General features: G+C 31.6%; 4 protein-coding genes across 4 annotated transcripts; 1 reads left to right on the plus strand and 3 right to left on the minus strand.

Moving 5' to 3' along the window:
• Positions 1-68: 68 nt before the first annotated feature.
• On the minus strand, positions 69-3,249 carry LOC101244621 (histidine biosynthesis bifunctional protein hisIE, chloroplastic). Its single transcript, XM_004248309.5, has 6 exons — positions 2,966-3,249; positions 1,420-1,665; positions 1,231-1,326; positions 919-1,070; positions 590-798; positions 69-325 (listed from the first exon to the last, which is right to left on the minus strand). The coding sequence occupies exons 1-5, from the start codon at positions 3,113-3,115 to the stop codon at positions 600-602; spliced, it is 843 nt and encodes a 280-aa protein (XP_004248357.1). The 5' UTR covers positions 3,116-3,249; the 3' UTR covers positions 69-325; positions 590-599.
• Positions 3,250-5,753: 2,504 nt separating this feature from the next.
• LOC104649508 (early nodulin-like protein 6) lies at positions 5,754-6,828 on the minus strand. The gene is made up of 2 exons (XM_010328965.4): positions 6,536-6,828; positions 5,754-6,309 (listed from the first exon to the last, which is right to left on the minus strand). The coding sequence occupies exons 1-2, from the start codon at positions 6,744-6,746 to the stop codon at positions 5,903-5,905; spliced, it is 618 nt and encodes a 205-aa protein (XP_010327267.3). The 5' UTR covers positions 6,747-6,828; the 3' UTR covers positions 5,754-5,902.
• A 3,160-nt stretch (positions 6,829-9,988) lies between these two features.
• On the plus strand, positions 9,989-16,553 carry LOC101263765 (nudix hydrolase 2). Its single transcript, XM_004248288.5, has 9 exons — positions 9,989-10,256; positions 11,584-11,797; positions 12,633-12,698; positions 13,110-13,247; positions 13,739-13,816; positions 13,900-13,950; positions 14,068-14,102; positions 15,344-15,452; positions 15,942-16,553. Exons 2-9 carry the CDS (start codon positions 11,639-11,641, stop codon positions 16,149-16,151), a joined length of 846 nt encoding a protein of 281 aa, XP_004248336.1. The 5' UTR covers positions 9,989-10,256; positions 11,584-11,638; the 3' UTR covers positions 16,152-16,553.
• A 4,096-nt stretch (positions 16,554-20,649) lies between these two features.
• On the minus strand, positions 20,650-22,722 carry LOC101265484 (fasciclin-like arabinogalactan protein 1). The gene has a single exon (XM_004248294.5). It carries the CDS (start codon positions 22,125-22,127, stop codon positions 20,880-20,882), a length of 1,248 nt encoding a protein of 415 aa, XP_004248342.1. The 5' UTR covers positions 22,128-22,722; the 3' UTR covers positions 20,650-20,879.
• Positions 22,723-23,736: the final 1,014 nt, after the last annotated feature.

The following is a 23,736-nucleotide window of genomic DNA, read 5'->3' on the forward strand; positions in this document are numbered from 1 at the left end:
TAACATAGGATACCTGTATCAAAGATATTCATGTATTTGCAATGTAGATATATAGGAGCTAAAGACAATGCTCTTGAAGCGAGTGTTCGCTCATTTGATAAGATTGTATAAGTTAAAAAGAAAATGCTCAAGAATGTTGTTCATATATGTTCCCATTAGCAACAGTACATCAATAAGGTTGGTATTGACAAAGACCCCCCACCCCCACACAAACACATACACTTTTAACAGCATTAGGGAGCTAGAGTATTCCCCCTCCCCCCCTCTCTCGTAGAAAACGAAGAACAATCGTAGACTGTAATGAAGCCTTCTTCAACTGTATACCCTGCAGGGACGTGTTGAGGAACAAGTTTTAGTACTCGTGAATAAGAGTGACAAGAATGTAAAAGTTGCACCAAGTTAGGATAAACCTTTCAATGCTTGTTAGGAACTACAACAGAAATGCCAGCAGATCAGGGTGAAGTTTGTTATTAGGCACAGGTAAGGGGAGTGAGTGATAATGAAAAATTTAAGAGGGGACATCGGCATCATTTCCGCTAAGGTGGAAAGCAAACATTCAATAAGGTAGAGGAAGAAGTTTTTACTATACCATATGTGTCCTAGGATTTCCGACTATTCTTTTCTTCAATGCCTGACTTTGAAAACCTTTGTCTAAGGACCTGCATAACTTCCTCTAGTTTTACTCCTCTAAGAGAAAGCAAAACCATGGCATGATACAAGACATCTGCCATCTCTGAGGCAGTCCGTCCATTAGCCTCGTTTTGCTCCAAAGTTTGGCATAACTCGTTAGCTTCTTCTCTGCAAGATGTGAAGAACAAAATTCAGAAGAAAACTATACACATCAATCCCAAGATTACATGTATGTGCTACAAGGGAGTAGGGAAAGCATGATAAGATCAAGTATGTCAAGCAATATACCGAATTTTGGAGCAAAGCAATTTGTCATCAAGCAACAATCGCTTCGTCCATGAGGGTTTTCCATTTGAAGAGCTAGATGTTTCTGCCTTCCTTTGGTTGATTGTAGATTCTAATGCGTATAAAGTCGTCAAAGCCAGCTCGTTTTTCTCAACCTAGCACAGCTACTACATCTTAGGCAGGTTCATATAGACCATTTTCCAATGGAAAACCCAAGCTATTTTTCATTAAACGGATGATTGAAAACTACTTTTTTAAAAGGTAATATTACGATTATGAAAAAAAACTTAAAAAATGTGACAGGATGCGACTAACCTCTGGATGTTTCAGGAGTTCATCAACTGGCGTGTAATAACATGTCTCTGACCCCGTGTGACATGTTGGGCCATCAGGCTTCCCAAGATATATAATCTGAAAGGTAGTTTTGATTATATTTTCAGTAAAAAAGCACATGGAATCAAAGGCAGCCCACTTTAATTATCAAAAGGGATTCTATAAACTTACAGAATCACGATCACAATCAAGAAAGACATCGAAAACATTGATAAAATTATTGGAGGTCTCTCCCTTTGTCCATAAAGATGACCGTGACCGGCTATAAAATGTTGCTTTACGTGATGAGATTGTTGTTGACAAAGCCTCTCTGTTTGCAAAGCCTTGCATTAAGACTGCTCCCGTATCAACATTTTGGGCTATAGCAACTGCAAGGCCTTTGTCGTCCCATTTGACATGATCTAGTAAGAAATCAACCTGAAGTACTGTTATCAGAAAAGAGAAAACAAGAAACAAAGGAAAGGTGATACAATATGCTCATCCTTCCAGGTCAGTAAATAGAACACATTTCAACTAGCCTTTGAATGGAAGGTGTTGTTGTATAGTCCAAAGAGCAAGACACTGAATATCACCAGAAGTGCAGCAATAAACCATCAGTTGCACAGTGCAATGGAGAAAAACAACTCACTTCAAGAGAGATCAAAATGACAGATGAAAAGCCCACAATCTTTTTTGCTAGCTTTTCTTTTCCAGGCATGTAAGATACTGTATCTAATAGCTTGTAACATTCTCTAAATAAGAATGTGCTGTCTAATGTTCTGGCTAAATCAAGTCTCTTTATTATAGTAACTTGAACCATGAAATCTTGAATTTTCATAGTCTAAATTTGGGAATTTAGACCTATCATACAAGACGGGAAATTGAGCAATTGGACTAGATATAAGTCAAAATTTGATTTTGATTATCGATTTAGATTCCTTAGGTAATGTGTAACCCGATAATGATGATCTGATAACTAGCATCCAAACAACTCAACAATGAACAAATTATTAGGCCTCTATGAAGACTTAAAGAAAGATCAAAATGATATACAAGGAACTCAACTATCATTTTACTACCGCAGCCTTTTAACAAATATCCACCATAATGGACACAGTACGCGCTCCTGATTATATCTGATGTATTTATGAACTACAAATTCATTCACAAACAAGCTAAACATAATTGACAGGTATCTCATGGAACTAATCGAGACATGCAAAAGCTCGCCAGGACACCACAGTTATTAATATATATACCATAATTGACACAAGACGCACCTGATTATATCTGATATATTAATACACCACAAACTCATTCATAGACAAGCTAAACATAATTGACATGTATCACGTGGAACTAGTCGAGCTGCCCAAAAGCTGGCCCCGACGGCCGACACCAGGTTTATCTATACACATATACCACAACTGAAACATGATGCACCTGATTATATCTGATGAATCAAAATAAACTCCAAATTCATTCATACACAAGCTAAACTAATTAATAAGTATCCGGATGAATTAGTCGAGCTGCGCAGAAGCTGTCCAGCACACCATGTTTATCAAATATATACCATAATTAACACAGGATGCATCTAATTATATCTGATCAATCAAATAAACTGCAATTCATTCATAAATGAGCTAAACATAGATAATCCTAAACCCAAAAGGCAAAAAAATGTGTCTTCTATATCAATTAACAAACTTCGATAAACAACATTAAAGCTTCATACCTTTGCTTCAAGAGAGGTATCTTCATGAGATTTTTTCATACACGCCACTGCATTACGTCGATTCAAGGTCAAAGCTCCGCTTGAACGAATACGATTACTTGTAGGGAACACTTTCAGAGGTTGAAAGCAAGGAGAATAAGAAACTGACATCTTACGATCCGATTATACAAGACGAAACACAGGGCGGCGATAACGACGGCGACGGCGATAGCGACGGCGGAGAAGTGAGTCACTGGAGTGTAATGGGACTTAAGGAAATGAATTTGGATTTGTGACACTAAATCAAATGGGCTTGGGCTTGGGCTTGTGGGTCATATATTTTGGGCTACGGAATTATTTGGACAATTGGGCTGAAAAATTTAGAGAGAAATTTGTTAATTCTTTTTAGGGAAAATATGTTTTAATTTGGAAAAATTAGTGCCTTTTAATAAATAATTATTGATTTTAGTGATATTTTTCATTTATTACCATCTATAGCAATATTATGTTAAATCTGCAATATGTATTAAAAGTGAATTAATTATGTAATATATATGTATTATAACTGTTTTTAAAAATATATTATGCTTATTTGATAAGAAGTTGACACATTGTATTATAAGTGTACTAGATGTGTGATAAGTATATTACCAATCAGTAAAAGTTGTAACATGTGAATAATAAATTGGTCCTTGTAATATAAATTAAATGTGTATTTATAAATGTATTAAAAGTGATAAGTGAAAAAAAAATTGTTATTGCTATAGATGGTAAATATTTTTTTTTATACTGTATTTAGGTAAGTTTTCCTTTTAATTTTATAGTCTTAAACATGTATGTTTAAAAAGTTGTCAGAAGGGAAAAAATGTTCATTTAGAAATAGATTAAAAAAGAAATTAAGACGAACAAATTGAAATAGAGGAAGTATATTCATCTTTGCTATTTTTCTTTTCAAGAATTGATTTTAATACGATTTACTTGAGTCGAGGTTCCTTGAGAAAATACTTTATTTCATTCTTACTTGATTCGAGGAAAATATCTTAATGAATTTATTAAGATAATTCCTTTAAAGTTACTAGAATATTTAAGATAACAAATGAAAATAGTTCGATTAAAACTAAAACAATTTCTTACATTTTTTCTCATTTGACCTCTAAAATATAAAATTTTAGTCATTATTTGAATGAATTTAATTTTTAATTTTTAGTACCTTTCTTCCATTCTATGCTCTCTCTCTTGCCTCTCTCCCAATCTCGCTCGACTCTCTACTCCCTCTCCTAATCTCTCTCACCTCTCCTCCCTTTCCAATCTCGCTTGCCTCTCTCCTTCCTTTTCAATCTCGCTTGCCATAGATACAAAATACATATGCATAATATACAATTATCTAACCGATATACATATACAAGTCACCTCTCTCCCACTTTTTGCCCTCTCTCTCCTAGTATCGCTCTCCGAATTGTTACATGGGGAGATTAACTATTTTGCTGGTTAAGCTCAATCCCCAACGCGCAAAGCTTTATTGTCATTCATGCCCCAATATAATCCCCTCTTTCCCCACCCCTACCCCCAATTTTTTTTGATATAAATTTTTATATTTCATTAAATGTAATTTATATATTTGAAAATTACATAAATGTTATTATAAAACATAATAATTGACATTTTAAATTATTAAAAATGCATAAAAATATACCAATAAAAAAATTTGATTAGGTCTTAAAATTTTAACTGTATCAAATAAATTAAAATGAAAAATATGCATAAAATAATTGAGATTTTGTCGCTAAAATAAAACGCGATGACATTTCATTTATAAAAAACTAGGGCAAGATAACTATTTGTAATAAATATAAAAAATATAACCTGAAAAATATAATTGCACGTAGCACTTAGAGGCACTGCAGTAGGGAAATGTGTAAGTAAATATCAAAAATGCCCTTCTGATAGATAAAGAATAAAACGCAATTGTCAATTGCGTTTTCTTTGTTTCTTCTCCTTCCCACGCTCAGCTCTCATGTGATAGGTTATTTTTACGCGGTTAAACAAATTTATACTACTTAATTACTCATCCTAATTATAGTTTGATATAATTACCACTCTTGACTAACATTATACATTAATTACATTCACTTACATCGAATTTTTATAAATTAGTCACATTTATATATGTATAATTCGCCAGAATATACAAATATATATTCATAATATACTATTATCTAATCAACGTATATATACAATTCACCTCTCTGCCCTCTCTTGCTCGCCTCACTACTCCCTCTCCCGATCTCGCTCACCTCTCTCCTCTCTCCTCTCTCTCCCAATCTCGCTTTCCATATTCATAATATATACTATTATCTAATTACATATACAATTAATCTCTCTACCCTCTCTCTCCTTTCTCTTAATATTACTTGCCATATATACAAATGCATATGTATAATATACAATTATACAACCGATACATATATATATATAATTCACCTTTCTCTCATTCTCTGCTTATCTCGCTTGCCTCTCTCCCATTCACTGTCCTCTCTTGCTAGCCTCACTGTGATAATACCTAACATATTTAGTCAAAATAACAACACTTTAAAATATTTGAATGACAATATTTTAAAAAATAATATGTATTCTGATTTGGGTGTATTACGAATTTCAGTATCACCGTTTATGATTTATATTTCACATTATACATATTACAGATGTTTCATTAATTTATTTTATTTTTATGCAAATTTATTTACATATTCATCTAACATTTACCTAACTTTGTTGGTAAAACAAAATTGTATACCTACAATGCACCTCATTCAAACAGATAACATAATAATATATAACGAATTCAAACTAATACAATGTCAATCAAATTTCAATCAAAACAACTTTAGAAAACTACAAAAAAAAACAAACATAATAATATATCTAAAACATGAAGAATATATAAATTCTTCTACATAACTACATAAGCAAATAGAGAAAGATCATAATACCCCCAAGAGCAGTAACAAAACATGAAAAAACAGAAAGTACTGTGGTGGAATTAATCACTGGTGGATCCAAAAAGTCCGAGCTCCACCCATCTCCACCGTCACCCCCACCACCACCACCATCAACAGCCGGAGACGGTGAAATCTCCGGTGCGGACGCCGGGGAAGAAATTTCAGATGGGTGCATTACACGAACAATGATTCTTTGGCCAAATTTGCAATTATTTTTCTGGCCACTTATGAAATAGTAGAAGCCAGGATGGCTAATTTTGTAAACTGTCTCTCCATTTTCAAATTTGGAAATTGGGCTTGTTGTGTTGCAGTTGAGATAATTAGCCGGAGTTACTTCAAGTACTGAGTCGTCTTTATACTTGAAATCTGTATTTAAAAATAATAATAAATTAACTTAAATAGCCGTTCATTAAAATAAATAAAAAATGACATATGTATAATATATACTTAAATTAATTAGCAACTGTAAATATTTTTGTCTAAACATGCAAATGTGTAACTTCCCCTTAAAAATGTGCAATTTTCAACATAATTTGTTGGTCGCAAATTCTGAAAATTTTAAATTATCGATGAAATTCTGATAAGAACTTACAAAGAGTATCTCCGATATGAAATCGATTTCTAGCAGCCCATTCGTTATACGTCTCAGATTCATTACCAATTGGTGTAATCCAACCAATTTCATCACCAACTCGAAATTGAAAAGATGACACGAAGATGTTTGAAACGATCATGAACGTAACAACAAGAGAGAGAACGAACACGTTAAATCGATAAAGTGAAAATTCAAAATAAGTATCCATAACTAGGAAAATAATATGAGCTTAATTGAGTATTTAATTAATATCTAAGGATAGAATTAATGAAGTGCTAAATAGTTCTTTGTTCGAGTGTAATTTTTTTGTGTGTGTATATATATAATAATAGAGTAGGATTAATTAGTAAGAAAATGACAGTTAATTAATTAGTGGGTGAAAGAAGTGGTAATTAGTGGGTTTAATCAGTTTTTTTAAAGGCTTTAACAGTTAACATTACGTGACTTATTGGATGATTAGTTAATTTTCATAACATTGGAATTATTAGTAATAGTGAACTATGAATTTAGAAGATTTAATAATTATTAGGTTAAAATTCCGAATTCGTTTCTAATAAAGTACTATACATAATTGAAATTGTGAAGATCATGAAAGAATGATAAGTATTTTATCGTTTTTAGTTGTAAGTTGTGGCATGAGTTCTAAACTAAAGTTGTTATTTTTTCAAAGAAATAAAATTAAAATTAATTTTTTTATATATAAATTTGAATTAATTAAATTCAAAAAAAAGATGTTCTAGAAATTTTTTTTTAGACAAAACATCATTACATTAGATTTTCTGTTAATTGAATTCAAACAAAATCTGGCCTTGACTTTGAATTCAAACAATTATCGTTGACGGATTTGTTTGCCTAATGTTACAACTTTGACTAGGAAACTCATTAATTAAAAGTGAGTATATAAATACATATCATATATTTATTAATTTAATATAAATTATCGATATAATTTTTATTATCACTTTTTCGCTCTTAATTAAAAACTTTAGCCTTTTTGACAAAGATTCAAGTACCTAAATTTTAAAAGATACGTTTGATTATAATATAGGAATTTAGTGTCATAAGAAGAATAGACTATATATAACACAATTTTAGCTTATCGATGATATGATTTTAGATAAAAAGATATGAAAATCATATATCAAGACAGAAGATTAGTAGGTATGTACGTAGTTGAGCTTTGTCTGGCATTTCGATAGGATTTAGCTCAGTGGGAGTTCCGTAGCACTGTATATGTGGTAGTATTAGTCGTATACATGCAACCTCTTGCTTTTGATATGTGTTATCATTTGTTGCCTATTGTGTAGTTACTGTGTTATATTATTACATAATTGACATATTCTTTTTACTTTCGTAATTCTTTTTTCATAACTATTTTGATTTAGTAGTCTTTTAACAATAGTCTCTCTATCTCTACGAGATAAGATATTACATTATACTCTAATTTTTTCATACACCTTTTTAAATTACACTTGATATATTATTATCGTTGTTAACTATTATATGTAGCGTTATTTAAAATATATATTTTTAAATTATAATCAAATCTAAAGCTAAACATTTATTATATTAATCATGTCATTAAATTTAGAATATAGACACCTAATTAAAAAACCAAAAGTCTACCCTGTATCCACTTTCTTAAAACCGTACAAAAGAATGATTTGAGTGTGAACGATGCGACTTGCTTGGAGCTTAAGGCACACTTAGTGCTAAGGTGTCAACGTCAATGAGTGATAGATTCAAACTTAATAAATTCAATGTGATCGTACAAATAGAATATGTAAAAAATATAATTTATGTCGATATTATTTTTAATAAATTCTTAATATGTCTTTTCTTTAGTCGGTACAATCACTAAATCAGAAGTAATTACACATAATATGTATGTCTTTTAATAATTGAAAACAATTTTAACTTTGACAGTTGATATCAAGCTTAATAAAATAAAGAACTATTTAAATATTTTAGTTTAATTAAAGATATATCAAATATATCAAAATGACATCTAATATTATGGTTTTAAAATGTCATGTGAAAATTGAAATTGAAAATTTGTTAAAATAAAAAAAAAGACATTTCCTTAAATAGAATAAAAAGAAAAGAGCAAATAAATTAAAACGAAAGAAATAATATTTTATATCATAAATTTCAAAAATATTTTTTTTTCTTTTTTAAATTTTATATCAAATCAACATAATCACATAAATTGAGCATGTTAAGATATATATTATATTATTTATATTTGTATAGTCATGTTTTATTATTATTAGGATAATGATATTTATCAAATAGTAATTATAATATTTTTTTTGGGAAAATTGTATATAATAACAAATTACTAACCTAAAATAAATAGAGTAGCTAGGATTTGATTTAATTGTGCTCCATAGCAAACGTTTGCCTTCTAGTCTCTCGCTCGCTTCCTCAATCTTTATATAAACATAAGTGTATAAAAATTGATTCTAATTGTATAAAGCAGAGAAAATTGTATAAATACATATATTTTTGTTCCTCTCTCTTCCCTCTTCCAGATCTCACTCACACTCTCCCAAATCTCACTCGCCACCCTCGCCCTTCTCACTTATACAAACAGAAGCGAAATGTATAAATTGCGTTTCTGTTTGTATAAAGCGTGAGAAAATTGTATATACACATGCAAGTACATATATTTTCGTCCTATACACTATAATTATACAATAAAAATATTCCCCTGCCCAGTTTCTTTTGCCTTTTTCTCTTTCTCGTTTTATATAATTTTCAAATTGTATCTAATTTCTCTCTTTCTCGTTTTATATAATTTTCAAATTGTATCTAATTTCTCTCTTTCTCGTTTTATACAATTCGATTCAGTTGTATATTCCTTGTCAAGTCTCTTTTGTCTTTCTCTCTTTCTCATTTTATACAAATTCAAATTGTATATAATCGTTATGTACACTTATGATAATACAATTCGTTTTATACACTTCGTTTTTATACAGTTCTCTGTCCAAGTGTCTTTCTCTTTCTTGTTTTATACACTTCGTTTTATACAATTTGCTTCAACTGTATATGTATAGCGAATTATACAGTTTTTATGTTTGTTATGGAGCGCAATTATACAAACTTTGCTATAACATACAAATATGAATTTTTTATTTGTTATATGTGAAAGTTGCCATATTTTTTTCTTTATTATAGATTATCAATAATTATCTCAAATAAAAATCATAATATAATTTATATATATATTATAGATTTTTCATAAAAAAATTATAATTAAAAGGACTTTAATTAGTAATAGAACTATAAAATTGAATATACATAAGACTACGTCCTGTAGATTCAAGACACTTATACATCATATATCAAAACTTATACATTATATTATACTGTATAAAATATCTCGTCTTACATCGTACCTTCTAAAATACTGATAAAGACTATTATATCAATGTTAATTAGTCACATAAATTGAAATGAGCAAATACATCTCATACATTCATAGTGGCGGCTTTCGTAATGGAATGGTAACCCAAATGATGCAACCAACTAATTAATTGGCTTATTTGTTGGGAACGTGTTAGTGGAGTGTTCATCATTCATTTACGCATACGGCGCACACTAGTTTCTTCGTTGCTACAGTACGCCCCACCCCCGCCTATTTATATTCAGTATTCAATTCACTCCAATTTCACTTGCAGAGTTCTCGTTCTCAGCTGAAAACTCCATTTTCAAGGTAATTTTGAGCTTCTTCCTCAGTATTTTATCAGTGAGTGGTGAACATTATTGCTATGAATTTACAGATCTCTAGTTGTTGTTTTTTTCTCGATTATGTATCAATTTTACTCTATTTACTATAAATTTGTTTGTACATTTTTCGTTTTTCTAGATTTTACCTTGAAAAAATCGAGTTCGTTTTGTCTGCGTTAGTGATGTGGAGCAAATTTAATCAAACAGTTTGAGTTGAAATTCTGCTTTGCTTAATCGTATGAATCATGTGTATTCATTATAATTTGTTTTACATTTTTCGTTCTTCTAGATTTTACCTCGAATAATCGAGTTCAGTTTGTCCGGGAAAGTGATTTGGATCAATTTTTATCAAACAGTTTGAGTCCTTGACGTGAAATTCTGCTTTTCGTAGTTGTATGAATTATATGCATCAAATTTACTCTATAATTTGTTTTTATATTTTTCATTCTTCGAGTTTCTACCTCAGAGAACTAGTTTAACTAGTTAAGAAAATGTATTTCTCTGATTTTTTAGAGCAATTTTTATCCAACTCCTTCACGTGAAATTCTGCTTCGAGTATTATCTCAATTTGTAATCGTATGAATCATATGTATCTGTTTACTCGGTTCATTATAATTTGTTTATACATTTTTCGTTCTTCTAGATTTTACCGCAGAAAACTAGTTTAGTTTGTTGAGAAAATGTATTTCTGTGATTTGGAGCAATTTTTATTGAATAGTTGGGTCCTTTGCGTGAAATTTTGCTTTGAGAATTATCTCCATATGTAAGCTTATGAATCATATGTATCCATTTCATTCTATTCATTAGGATTTGAGTTATCATTTTCTTACTTGGATTGTTATCTCCATATGTAAGCTTATGAATCATATGTATCCATTTCATTCTATTCATTAGGATTTGTTTATCATTTTCTTACTTGGATTGACTGTGAAAAAGCTTTTCATATAAGCGGAATTTGTTTTTATTACTTTTAACTCGGTAAACTAATTTAGTTTGTTACTGATGAATTTCTGTGATGGATGAAGTCATTTTCCTGTATCTGTGATGGTGAACAATTTTATTGAGTTTTTTTTTGTGTGTTTAGTCACAGTTTTAGCTAATGCTGAACTAATTTGGAGTTGAGACATAGTTGATGAAACGATCTCTTTTTTTGTTATATTAGAGGTGTATGTGTGGTTAGGACGCATGACTAGATATCCAGTGTTAAGAAGGAATAAAACAAGCTATGGGTTCGTTGGAAAGTTCCGAACCTATAAACTCCAAATTCTGGTTTTACCTCTGCTTTATATTAATCCAGTGATTGTGTTTTTCAGGCGTCCAAGCAGAAAATTGTGCTGTGCAAATTTGGACTAAGTTGAGGTCCTATATATGGAGAAACTAGCATTTCAAAATGGTGTCAAGAAGGATCAGTTGCTTTCTGCAGTAAATGATTATCATGGTGGAGTTATAGTGGAATTGAAGGAGCCTATGGACCCCAATGTCTTTCAAAACATGCTTAAAGCTTCATTATCCAAGTGGAGGCTGCAGGTATGCTGCCTTTTTTCTTGGTTATGAGTAAAGATGAGCATTATCTTGATGTTGACTGTTCACCTGTTTGTAGCTTCCCACTGAATTATGTTTAAAAAGTAGAACCACCGGACCACAATCGTATTTATTTATTCGTTATTTATGTTATTGTAAGATGATGACCTGAGTTGAGCTTAAATGTGTTGAGAATTTAATTAAATAATAAAAGTGTGCTCTTTTTTATAGCTTAACTTTTAGATGAGATGGTCACATACTTTAGCATGGTATCAGAGCAGTATACAAAGGTCCTGTGATATCTCACCATCTGATTGAATCTCACTGCCTCCCATATCAAAAAGAATTTCCATGTGATCTCTTTTCTAACAGCTTAAGATTTTAGATGAGATGGTGTGTGTTACAGCTTAAGATTTTAGATGAGATGGTGTGTGTTACAGCTTAAGATTTTAGATGAGATGGTGTGTGTTACAGCTTACACCTCATGTTTCCCCCCTTCTTTTAAACCAGGAAGAAAAGCACAGTATGAAGAATTAAATGAATCTTCTTTTAAACCAGGAAGTTGTGTTACCTTTGTGTTTGTGGTTGATGTTGTATAGATGAGAAGCTTTTATTCACAGCAGTGGTGGTGAAAACTTAATTTGCTTTGGAATTCGACTCATCAGATTTCCAGTTTGGCTGACAAGACTTGCAGTCCTCATAAGAACTAGGTTCCTCGTTTCTTTTATCGCTGTTCGACAGTCTTCAGTTTGCATGATGTTGTGACCCCTTACTATCAAAATGAGTTGTGTGGCCAGAATAACTTTCTAGTTTAGTGTTTATGATATTATATATTTTTCAGGGGAAGAAGGGTGTCTGGATTAAACTACCAATTGAGCTTGCAAATTTGGTTGAAACTGCAGTTAAGGTAATTTCGCTATACTTTTCTGAACTTGAATATGATAGCGTTCATGTTGACATAAGGAGGCTCATGGGATTCGATTTGTACACTTAAATGTGTCCTAGACTTGCTATTCTTACTAGAGACTTAAAATCTGTACCAAGTGCAATATTTGAGTCAGACAATAAAAACTTACCAATAGAGAAGGCCATTGTATGATGACATTGTGATATATCATGCTGTTGTTTAAGATTGTTAAAATTGAAACTGGATATCACCCTTGAATCTGAATGTACGCCATTGAAATATACTTTAAGAAACTACATAACAATTCGTGAAGTTTCACGAACTCAAGTTCTTATGTTGTACTTTAGGTTGAGGAAAATATATCACTAACTTTGCTATGAAATTAACCCAAATGTGTGACATTGACTTCAGGAAGGATTTTGGTACCACCACGCGGAACCTCATTACCTGATGTTAGTGTATTGGATTCCAGAAACTGAGAATACCATCCCAGCAAATGCCTCACATCGAGTGGGTATTGGTGCTATAGTCTTAAATGACAAAAGAGAGGTAACTCAGATCTATTTTTATTGTATAAAACTCTTTGCTCCTCTGTGATTGTTCTGTTTCTCTCAGTATCTTACTCCCTGATTGAAAGGTTACACTTCTGTTACTTTAAAGTGGTAATAAAAGCATGCACTCATTTCTTGAAATGGCTTTTCCAGATGATTACATGTTGCAACTAATCGACTAGTGTCTGTCAATCATGCCCAAGTTTATTTTAATTTCATGCTCATGAAAAAAGCTTCCTTACACTTCAAATCGTTCTACTCAAATCTGGATTCTGCTTCACTTGTCAATTCTCATTTGTACGTACTGGTAGATCAACTGATCTATCAGAGATCTATCATCTATGTGCCTCAATTGTTTGATGGCACATTAATTTTGTGACGGAGGAAGCATCTTTTGATCACTGAAATATTTCATGTCTCGGACCACTATGCTTGAGCCATCTTGGTGCTGATTTTCCAGTCTAACTTTTGGAAATCTTTTGCTTTTAGTTGCTTGTTGTCCAAGAAAATAGCGGCAGATTAAAGGGAACTGCTGTATGGAAGATCCCTACTGGCATTGTTGAAGAGGTATGCACATTACTTGGAGCTAAAGTCAGCTGCACAACTAGTCACACGCCTTGTAAACTGTATTTTGAGCTCTTGTTCTGCAGGGCGAGGATATATTTGAAGGTGCAATAAGGGAAGTAAAAGAAGAAACAGGAGTAAGATTATCGAATACTAAAGCCACATAATCAAAATAAACCAACATATGCCATTTTTCTGCTGTACATGTGAATGTTATTGCGTCTCTAAGATTTGTCCGGTTCCATTTTTTGCAGATTGATACTGAATTTATGGAAGTACTTGCATTCAGGTAGGAAAACTGTTGCCATGTTGTTTATGTGAGGAATAATTATTATAATAAGCTACGATCACAAAGGATTTTAGATTAGAGATAATTGTATCTTATGCGTTATAGTGATCCCATAGCCTCCTATTGCCACCTTACATTCCCCTGTTTGAATCAATGTAGACTCAAGTAAAGGACCCAATGGAAGAAAAAGATTCATTTAAGTGATATTTATTAGTTGGGAATAGGTTTTATACTTGTTAGAGAAACTAATGTTATCATTAGTATCACCATAAAACTTATTATTTTTTTCCACTTATATTTTTTTGGTACAATTTTAGTTGCACTTAAATATAAAAGTGAGGATTCACATAACCGATTCTAACTTGTTTTGGAGTGAGGCTCAGTTGTTATTAAATAGGTCACTTCTAGTTTTCAGAAAGTGGAAAACGGAAGTGGCAGGGTATAGACATCTGTTTGGCCTAGTGGCTATGCCATAGAGCTTGAAAAAGAAAGGTTCTAGTTTGAATTGAGGCACTTTCCCTATGCCCAACAATATACTTAGACTGTTTTCTCCACCATGTTATTGCTTTAATTGCTGTGTTACATTATGGCTAAGAAAAGGAGAACCGATAAATATGCAAAAAATATATGAAAAGATGATACTCCCTCCATTTCAAAAAGAAAATGACCTCCTTTCCTTTTTAGTCTTCTTTAAAAAGAATGACCTTTTTTTTGGTAACATTTTAATTTAAACTTTAAACGAGGCATGTTTAAGGCCACAAATTAAAGGGCAATTTTGTACAGTTGACATAACTTTAATTTAAGACAAAAAAATTCAGAAGTATTCTTTATTTTCTTGAACTCCGTGTCAAGTCAAACCAGACCATTCTTTGTGAAACGGAGGGAGTACTTCCTTTATACCAAATTGAGTATTTTCTGTGAATAAGTGCAACTTAACTTATTCATCAGGGAAATCAGAAGATAATTAGAGTGTGTGTTTGGAGAATACATTTGTATATTCTGAAATGAAGTATACATTTTGCGTATGTTAGAGAAAAGATTAGTTCCAAGCCATACATCTTTTGGAACTTTTTTGCTGATTAAATGGAACAACTGACTAGGAGGAAATGTTATTTGGAAAAGGACGTAACATCTTGAATGACCAGAGGATTGTACTGTCGAAGTTTCTTGTCATGATCTAAACCTATAAAATGTTATCCATTGTCTGGATTTCTGCAGCAATAACATTTCTATTTTTACAGGCAAACACACAAGGCGTTGTTTGGCAAGTCAGACTTATTCTTCATTTGCATGATGCGCCCTTTATCATTTGACATTCAAAAACAAGATTTAGAAATTGAGGCAGCCCAGGTATGTCTTAATTCAAATCTATAGATTTATAACAGTATTCTCGAGTCGAGTGGCCGAGCTAAGAACTATAACAAGAAGAATTTAGAAAATGTAAAAATGACACTTGAGAGTTGAGATCTTCCCAGGGTTTAGCTCAACCGGCAAAGGTTGAGGGACTTATGTGCCAGGTTACAAGTTCGAGTTTTGCGACAAGTGAACTAAGTCCAGTATTTAAGTAGAGTAAGGTAGAGGGTGGGCCCATCATCCCCGAGTTTTAATGTTTACGATTGGCCATAGAGTTGGCTCTAGATGATTTCTTCGGTCATAAAGAGAATGACACTTGAGACCATTCCTCATATCAAGGGGATTCAACAACTTTCCTGTATAAAAAATTATTACTTTTGTCCTATTTGTGTAGTTCAACTATCTGACGAAGCAATTCAATTAACCACCTTCAATACACCTGGCTACACCACTACTCGAGTCATAACAAATCTTACTTCCTTTCAGTGGATGCCAATTGAAGAGTATGCAGCTCTACCTTTTGTTCAGAAACATGGCCTTTTCAAGTACATCAAAGATTTATGCTTGGTTAAGGCCGAAAGGAACTACCCAGGGTTTACTCCTGTGCCTATAACGTCATTTTTCGATGCCAGCATGAGTTTCCTGTATTGCAACAAGGATGGTCTGGACCAAGATGCTCTGCAAGTTCATCTCTGAAGGAAGATTTGGAGATCGAAACTTGTAAGACTATTTTGATCTAATTTATAAGTTATTATTTTCTCTAGTAATTGTTTCTATCTTCTATGATGAAATTATGTGTATTTTCAATTTTCTTTTGTCATGGTCTCTCATTGTTTTATTTTCTTTTTGCCATTAACCATCCCATGTTCAGAATCAATTGGTCCTATTAATCGGGATCCCATAGGACTCTTACTTGATACTTCTAATTAAGGGTAGAGGAACCTTTAACATTTCACTGAAACCCCTTTTGGTTAATGGCGGATTAATGTTGGAGGCATTATGAGTTAAGCAAACCCTTTGCTTTCCTCCTTAGACCATGCATAATAATGTTATTATCTTTTCATAAGTATTTGAATATATACCAAAGCTTAAAGATCATATGTGGAATTGTTATTAGATGCACCTATATAAGTGATGTTCAAATCTCACACATGTATTGTTGTTTATTCCTTTCTTTTGTATGAATTGGACCCACCAATGGGAGATGGGTATGTCTGGCATCCTAACATTTCATGTGTTTTAATTGATCCCACATCATAATGCCTGGTAGAGGCATTAGATGCATGATCTCTTAATGATTCAGTCTTTAAGATAGTTAATATGGGTTCGGATATAATATTTATTGATCTCTTACTACTTATATACTCTTACTAGTTTCTGAGGACGTGCTTCGCACGTGTATTTCATGTGAATTTTTATAGATACATAGAATAACTAAAATCTCGTGGAAATATATATGTAAATTGTTATGAATAATAAAATATAACAATTACAAAATTCAAAGACTTACAACAATAAAACATTCACAGAAAACTAAATTAAGAAGTCTAACATAATGAAAGAAAGACAAAAAGAAACAGAATATTTAAGAAAAAATACAATATAGACATTATTCTTATAAGATTGATGTATATATGGATGAAAAAATAAGTAAAAATTAGTACATAACTCTCTGAGTTTTTATCGACTCCTTTCATATCCTATCAAAATTCAAGAGTCTTCATCATCTGTTTTTACTATAGAATAAAAATAGTACTTTTGATATGGGTTTCATGAGAGAAAGAAGTTGAATTTATATAAATAGAATAGAAGGAATATCAAAAGATATCTTAAAGTTTTAGTTTAAATATTTGGAGGTTATGAATATGAAAAGATGAAAGTTATGAATATTAAGAGTATTAAAGTTAAATAAGTAATTAGAAAATAATAATAAATAAATGAAGAATATGAAAAAAAAATTAATGTTAGCAAACCATGTAAAAAGAACAATTAAAGTTCTTATCATGTAATAAGTATTAATTAATTTAAATTTGTGAAGCTAGAGTCATTCTTTAATAATAATCAAGAAGACATTATCAATGTGCGTCTCCATTTTGTAGATTTTGCACCCTTTAAATTATTAAATTTCGTTATTTATCATAAAAGATAATACTTTATCCACATCAATTATATTATTTATGAGAGGGATTAAGGAAAAAGTTATAACAAAGAGGAAAAGAAAAGAAAGTTAGGTAAAGATTTTTAAAAAAAAATTATAATTATTATATACATATAGATTATTGATGATAAATATTAATAGATTAGATATTTAATTAGGAATTAATCTTAAGAAGTCTAGAAGTCATTAATATTAAATTTATACAATCAAATATTTAAATATTTTATAACAATTAAATTTATAGAAATGGTAAAATCGTAATTCAACTTTCAACTTTTTTGTTCATGCTTTTAGTAATATATCATAAATAAATTATGAGTTATGTTGGTGGAAGATAGAGTAGTTGATACCTAGTGGAATTGCATGCAAAGTTGGCCTTGCACCACCGTCATTGAAAAAAGAGATTGTCTTACACACTACAAAATCATTAGTTTTGGGACTTGTACAATATAGAATAAGGCAAAGGGAAAAGCTGGTGACATCCTTTGCCTATTTGCGAAGGCAAAGAATTGTGTTCTCGTGTTTTGGCTCATGTAGCAGGGAGCTACATAGACGATAAGAATCAAAAAATGAGATAAAGACCAAAAGTAACTTACTATATTTCCTCCGTCTCATTTTATGTGACAATATATGACTGGGCACGGAGTAGACTTTAAAATGTTAATCAAATAGTTCTTTAAAAAGGTAAATTTACTTTTCTCTCTCTTTATAAATGTATTAGAATAGTATAATTTAATTAACTGGGACCAAAAAAGATAAAAAAAGAATTGTATCTTTAAGTACTTACCATATAAAGAACTTTGACATTCTTTTGGGATTGACCAAAGAGGAAATGATGCTATATAAAATGGGTCAGAGGAAGTATTATCTTTTTATGATCGAGAAATTCGTCGTGAGATAATTCTTTGGGCTGTCTATAAACATTCAAAACTCCAGAATGATGGCTCTCACTTCTCTATCCTTTCCAATTAAAGTACGAGAGTTGGGTCATTTGTCTCAATGACTCGAATATGAAACAACTTAGTTACTTTTTTTATCCAATGTGATAAGGTATAGTGGGCACAAAGTTTAAGGATATGGAAAGTCTATACAATATTTCAAAACAACGGTTGAAATGAATGAATTCCTATATTGAAAAGTACACTCTTTTGGAACATAGGGATGTATATTTTTCACCAATTCTTATGGTCTTTGGGGGCTAAAAAAGTTAACTTATTGAGAACCAAATGATTAATTTAAGTCTATACTACAATTATTGAAGCTAGGGTGATGAATATGTAACCAAAAACTAATAAAGCCAGCAGTCTTTCTGCTGCTTCATAAATACAAACAACAACTACCGTCTTAAATTTCAATTAATTATAGTTGGTATACGTATGTGCTTAAATTTTTTAAAAGGAAAAACATATAAATGATTAACTTCGTTCTAAATCTCTTGATTAATATACAATACAATAATATCGTGTAAAATTACATTTTTTAAAAAATATGAAAAACATATAAGATGATTGAATTCATCCAAAATTTCTGGATTATTATACAATAGTAGCATGTGTGAAAGTAAAATGCGTCCATGAACTTCAACTTTAGGTTGGATTTTGACCAACCAAACTTGTATTGAATTATCTATAAAGAGGATGAAAGTGACGATTAATAAGTGATAGTGCGATCTGATGGTAGTAAGTTTTTAATTGATATTTCAATATAGACAAATGATACTCCCTATCCCTATTTAGTTGTCCCAATATGACATCCTTATTAAATATGATTTAAAAAATGATGAATTAAAACTTAAAAATTTTCAAGAAGTTTAAATGAAGTATAATAGGAAAAAAAATTGTCTTTTCTTAATTTATCAAAATGAACAAATAAATAAAGACATCTAAAAGAGGAAATATGGACAAGTAAATAGAAACAGGTAACTTCTTCTAAGAGAAAATGTACAAGTACTCCTTCAATCTATGCCCGAAATCTAAGAGACACACTTATATTATATTAAGGTCTTATTATCCCCTGATTTTATTTTATGAGTAATTTTCTATTCCTTTTCGACCTACGTGGCACTAACTTGAAAAAATAGTCAACCAGCATTGGGCCCACAAGATAGTATCACGTTGGCCGAAAAAGGATAAAAAATTATTAATAAAATAAGTTCAGGGAATAATAAAATTTTAATATAGTATAAATGTATCTCTAAAATTTCAGACATAGATTAAGAGGGTACTTATTCAATATCCCTTTCTTTTAACGGTTAATCAATTCATTGTTATTAAAATGGGGCAACTGCAATAATATTGTAGGATAGAAAGATTTTTTTTTTCATGAAGTGTTAAAACAATGAATCACACGAGGAAAGAAACATGCACTTGGTCCACTAGAAAGCATGTCAAGATTTTTTCATGAATTAAATAGAATATTTATATTGAATTAAAAATAAAAAATATCATATAAAATTAATCGAGTTACAATAAGTCTATCATCTAATGCTGTAGACAACTATTTGGAGGACCACAAAAACATTGTCAGCTGTCAAAAACTCACAAGCAACGCTGCTTAAGCCATCTACCACTAACCACTCATGTGGTCCACTACAAAACCAAGAATGGAACACAAAGTTTTAAACTTTTTTGGATTTAATGAAACAAGGGTGGGACTAATAAGGCCAATATAAATAGGGGATCCGTTTTATGAAAATAGCAATCGATTGAAATAGGCCAAAATATTGGAACAAAATGATATCATGTAAGGTAAAATAATTTTATGAGATATTATTCTGATTTTATTATTTTAATTTCACCGTTCACGTCTTTATATATATTCATAATTTTTTCACTTATTATATCTCGCATTATTTATTGTATTTTGATTTTTACACTATTAGTTGATTTACAATGTCAGTTGATGTGCTTTTGATATTAATTTTTATTTTTTGTACTTGTATTTACTATACTCGAAGTGAAGCAAATAAATAATAAGTGGGTATAGACGACAGGGTGACTATTAAAAGTTTGAAACATGTAACAAGTCATAGCACAATAACCAAAAATAACACTCATAAATTAATAAACAAAATACACTATAGTCCAAGAAACGGCAAAGAACAAAATAATTAAAAAAAAAAGATAAAAAACACTCGCAAAAACTCCTAGCTGTTCTATTACAAAAAAAGAAGTACAAAATAACAAGTTTGATAACATAAATAATCAATAATTATTTAACGATAAAAGTCCTTTTAAATTATAATCATATAAAATGAATAAAAAAACTCAAAGCAATAAAAAGAAAAACCACATACTCAAAACTCCGGCAACCACTGGTCCAGCACTGTAACTAAACGCACTGTTATCATCCGCCGTTGAATCTGCAAAATCGTCACTGGGACCATCCGCCGGTGAGTCCGCCGGAGTATCAGCTGCCGCCGGCGCCTTGTGTTTCTTCTTCTTTTTAGATGGTTCAGGTGAATCGGCATCCGGTGCCGGTGCCGGCGCCGGAGTATCTGCGGCAGCTGAAGCCTTGAATAGTTCCTTAGGCATTAGAACTTTATTAATAGTGAAAATAGCAATAGGCTGTTCATCAATAAGAGTTCCGGTGATCTTCGCCGTCACAATCTTCGTCTTCAATGTCACTGTATCGCCGTCATTTTGAACAACGAAGTCATACTTCTTAGCTCCATCAGTAGCTAAAGTATTCATCACGCCATTGTTCGATTTCAAGCTCGCCATAGATTGATATACCGGAACCCCATGATACTCAAGCAACGATTGCTTCCCGTCGGCAGTCAGATTCTTAAACTTAGGCATAAAATTCTTCATCGCATCATCTCCAGGACAAAACACCGTTAACCCACCATCAGCGTTCTCATCAAAAGTCTTCTCAGCAGGAGATTTCAACAATGTTTCAGCAAAAACCCTACACCCATGAGCCGACATTAGCGAAGTCAGATTCATCTGACTCGGTTCCGGCGTCGGAGCTTCAGCTGAAGCAGACGGCAGCATCGTACTAATCTGTATAACAGATATATTATACGGTATCTCCTCAACAGATTTAACAAAAGTAGCCGGAAGATTACCATGATTCTCCGCCGGCCCAAATCCAACTTTCCCACCTTTCAGATCTGTAATGTTAACAAACCCAGTCGAACCAGGAGCTGAACCGGTTGCCTGAAACATAGTTGCAGCTAACGCAGTGCCATTAGTGATTTGATGAAGTTTCTTCGCACCGAAGTAATCTAAAAGTACGTGAAGTGAAATGACGTTTTTGATAGTGTAAATGGAGAGATGCTTAGAGAGAAGCTCCTCCATGCCGGCGTTGTCGACGGCGCAGACAGTTATGGTTTCCCGGCTGTTAATCTCGGCGGCGAGATGGGTTTCAGTTAAGTAATGGTTGAAAGTGGAAAATTGTGGGTATTTTGCTAAAATATGTGTGATATTGTGAGCTGAGGTTGTATGTGGTGAAAGCAAAAGACCTAAAGAGAAGACCACCATGGCCACGGCGGTCATTGACCGGAGCTGCATTATTGCTAAAGAGAGAAGAAAGAGAAGCAGAGAGAGAGTAAACACAATGTGTGTGAGACAAGAATAGTGGACAGTGTGTAGCAATAAATATAAAGGTTGGGTTTAGGGATAAAGTAGATCTCAAGTGTGTTGTGAGGTGGGAACAAAGTTTGAAAAAATTTTCATACATAATTAAAATCTCGAGTTTAAGATTTAAATTTTTTTAAAAAATATGTTAAAAATATTATATTTAAAAATAAATCATTTAATGCATGAAGTCGAGTTTAATCACGATTTCTTTTAAATATTTTTAAACTTCATGCTAGCCTATGGCCATAATAACTTTCTAAGAATAACCTGCTCTCTAATCGACGTTTTATAGTCTTCATATCTATGAAAATAGGAAGCTAAATTAAGAGGAAAATATTTCAAGGAACGAACTTGCAGGCCTTACCTTATATCTTACCTCAACGAAAAAAGCAGGAATTTACCTTAGGACAGAAACTGCTGATATCTGAATGGCGTACGGAGCTGCTTATCCTAATTTCTTTCTCGTATTGAGATCTTAGAATGCTATACGCAGTCGCCCCTGCGAGCTTTAATGTTTTTTTTTGTTGGGACCATTAGATTGAAGGAAACCTCATGCATGTTTTGTCACCTATGCACTATCTCGATTAATCGCCTTTTGTGCACGAACCTTCCCGCTTCGATTTGTTTGCTTTTTCTTTCTCACTCCGAAAGAAAGAAAAAAGCCTTGCCGCTGACAAATAGGAGCTCTAATCTATTTTTGCTGGTAGATAAATGTGCTTAATTAGTTACCTAAATTAAAGAGAACTCTTGAGTAAGTTGACTTCGCCCCACATCCTTTGTTTAGATGATCCAGAAGGTTTTGGGGAAATAATTCTTAGATAGTTTGTGTTGGATTATCATTCTTCAAATTAACAGAGCAATTTTTAATAATATTTTTTTATATTTTAAAAATACTTATCGAGTTACATTTTTGAAACTCAATTAAATTTAGTATGGATAAACTTAATACTAAAAAGAATTAAATATTTAAAAAGTTATATAACAAATATTATAGATTGTAATTCTATTCATATAAGTGTGGTAATATGCCCATTTTAATGGTTGTTTAAACTATTTTCATATTTAGTAATGAAATTAATGACACAGTATAATTTATTATATTTTAGCTTTAATGACAATTAAAATGAGACATAAAGTACAAAATATAATAAATTTAGCCTAAATGACAACTAAAACGAGACATGATAAACTGTATATTTAAAGCTTAACTTTTGGATAGCAAAATATAAATTAATATGGATCGAAATAGGGTGGGTGCGATCGTTTTACAAGCTTTATCGAAGGAAAGAAATTTTAAAAGTCTTTTTTGGAGTATCGTCTTAATTTAAAATATGTGAATTTAATTATCTCACAGTTTATTACAATTAAATATGAAACAAATTTATTTTAAAATTAACTTCATAATTAATTAGCATTTATCATCTCTCTTTGGTGCTCCCTCTGTCTGAAAATATTTATCATGTTGCACTTATCGAAAGTTAATTTGACTAATTTTTAAAGGTAAATTAGATCATATTAATTTGATATTTTAAACAAAAAA

Source organism: Solanum lycopersicum, chromosome 10, assembly GCF_036512215.1.
Source record: "Solanum lycopersicum chromosome 10, SLM_r2.1".
NCBI lineage: Eukaryota > Viridiplantae > Streptophyta > Magnoliopsida > Solanales > Solanaceae > Solanum > Solanum lycopersicum.

What these genes read in the sequence shown, in the direction of transcription:
- LOC101244621 (XM_004248309.5), bottom strand. Translation starts at nt 3,115, where the DNA reads ATGTCAGTTTCTTATTCTCCTTGCTTTCAACCTCTGAAAGTGTTCCCT. An exon ending in TTGATTGTGATCGTGATTCT is followed by an intron (nt 1,327 to 1,419) that starts GTAAGTTTATAG and finishes ACTACCTTTCAG; the next exon opens with ATTATATATCTTGGGAAGCC. An exon ending in TTGCTTTGCTCCAAAATTCG is followed by an intron (nt 799 to 918) that starts GTATATTGCTTG and finishes CACATCTTGCAG; the next exon opens with AGAAGAAGCTAACGAGTTAT.
- LOC101265484 (XM_004248294.5), bottom strand. Translation starts at nt 22,127, where the DNA reads ATGCAGCTCCGGTCAATGACCGCCGTGGCCATGGTGGTCTTCTCTTTA.
- LOC101263765 (XM_004248288.5), top strand. Translation starts at nt 11,639, where the DNA reads ATGGAGAAACTAGCATTTCAAAATGGTGTCAAGAAGGATCAGTTGCTT. An exon ending in TATCCAAGTGGAGGCTGCAG is followed by an intron (nt 11,798 to 12,632) that starts GTATGCTGCCTT and finishes TATATTTTTCAG; the next exon opens with GGGAAGAAGGGTGTCTGGAT. An exon ending in TAGAAATTGAGGCAGCCCAG is followed by an intron (nt 15,453 to 15,941) that starts GTATGTCTTAAT and finishes ACTTCCTTTCAG; the next exon opens with TGGATGCCAATTGAAGAGTA.
- LOC104649508 (XM_010328965.4), bottom strand. Translation starts at nt 6,746, where the DNA reads ATGGATACTTATTTTGAATTTTCACTTTATCGATTTAACGTGTTCGTT. An exon ending in TCATATCGGAGATACTCTTT is followed by an intron (nt 6,310 to 6,535) that starts GTAAGTTCTTAT and finishes TTTTAAATACAG; the next exon opens with ATTTCAAGTATAAAGACGAC.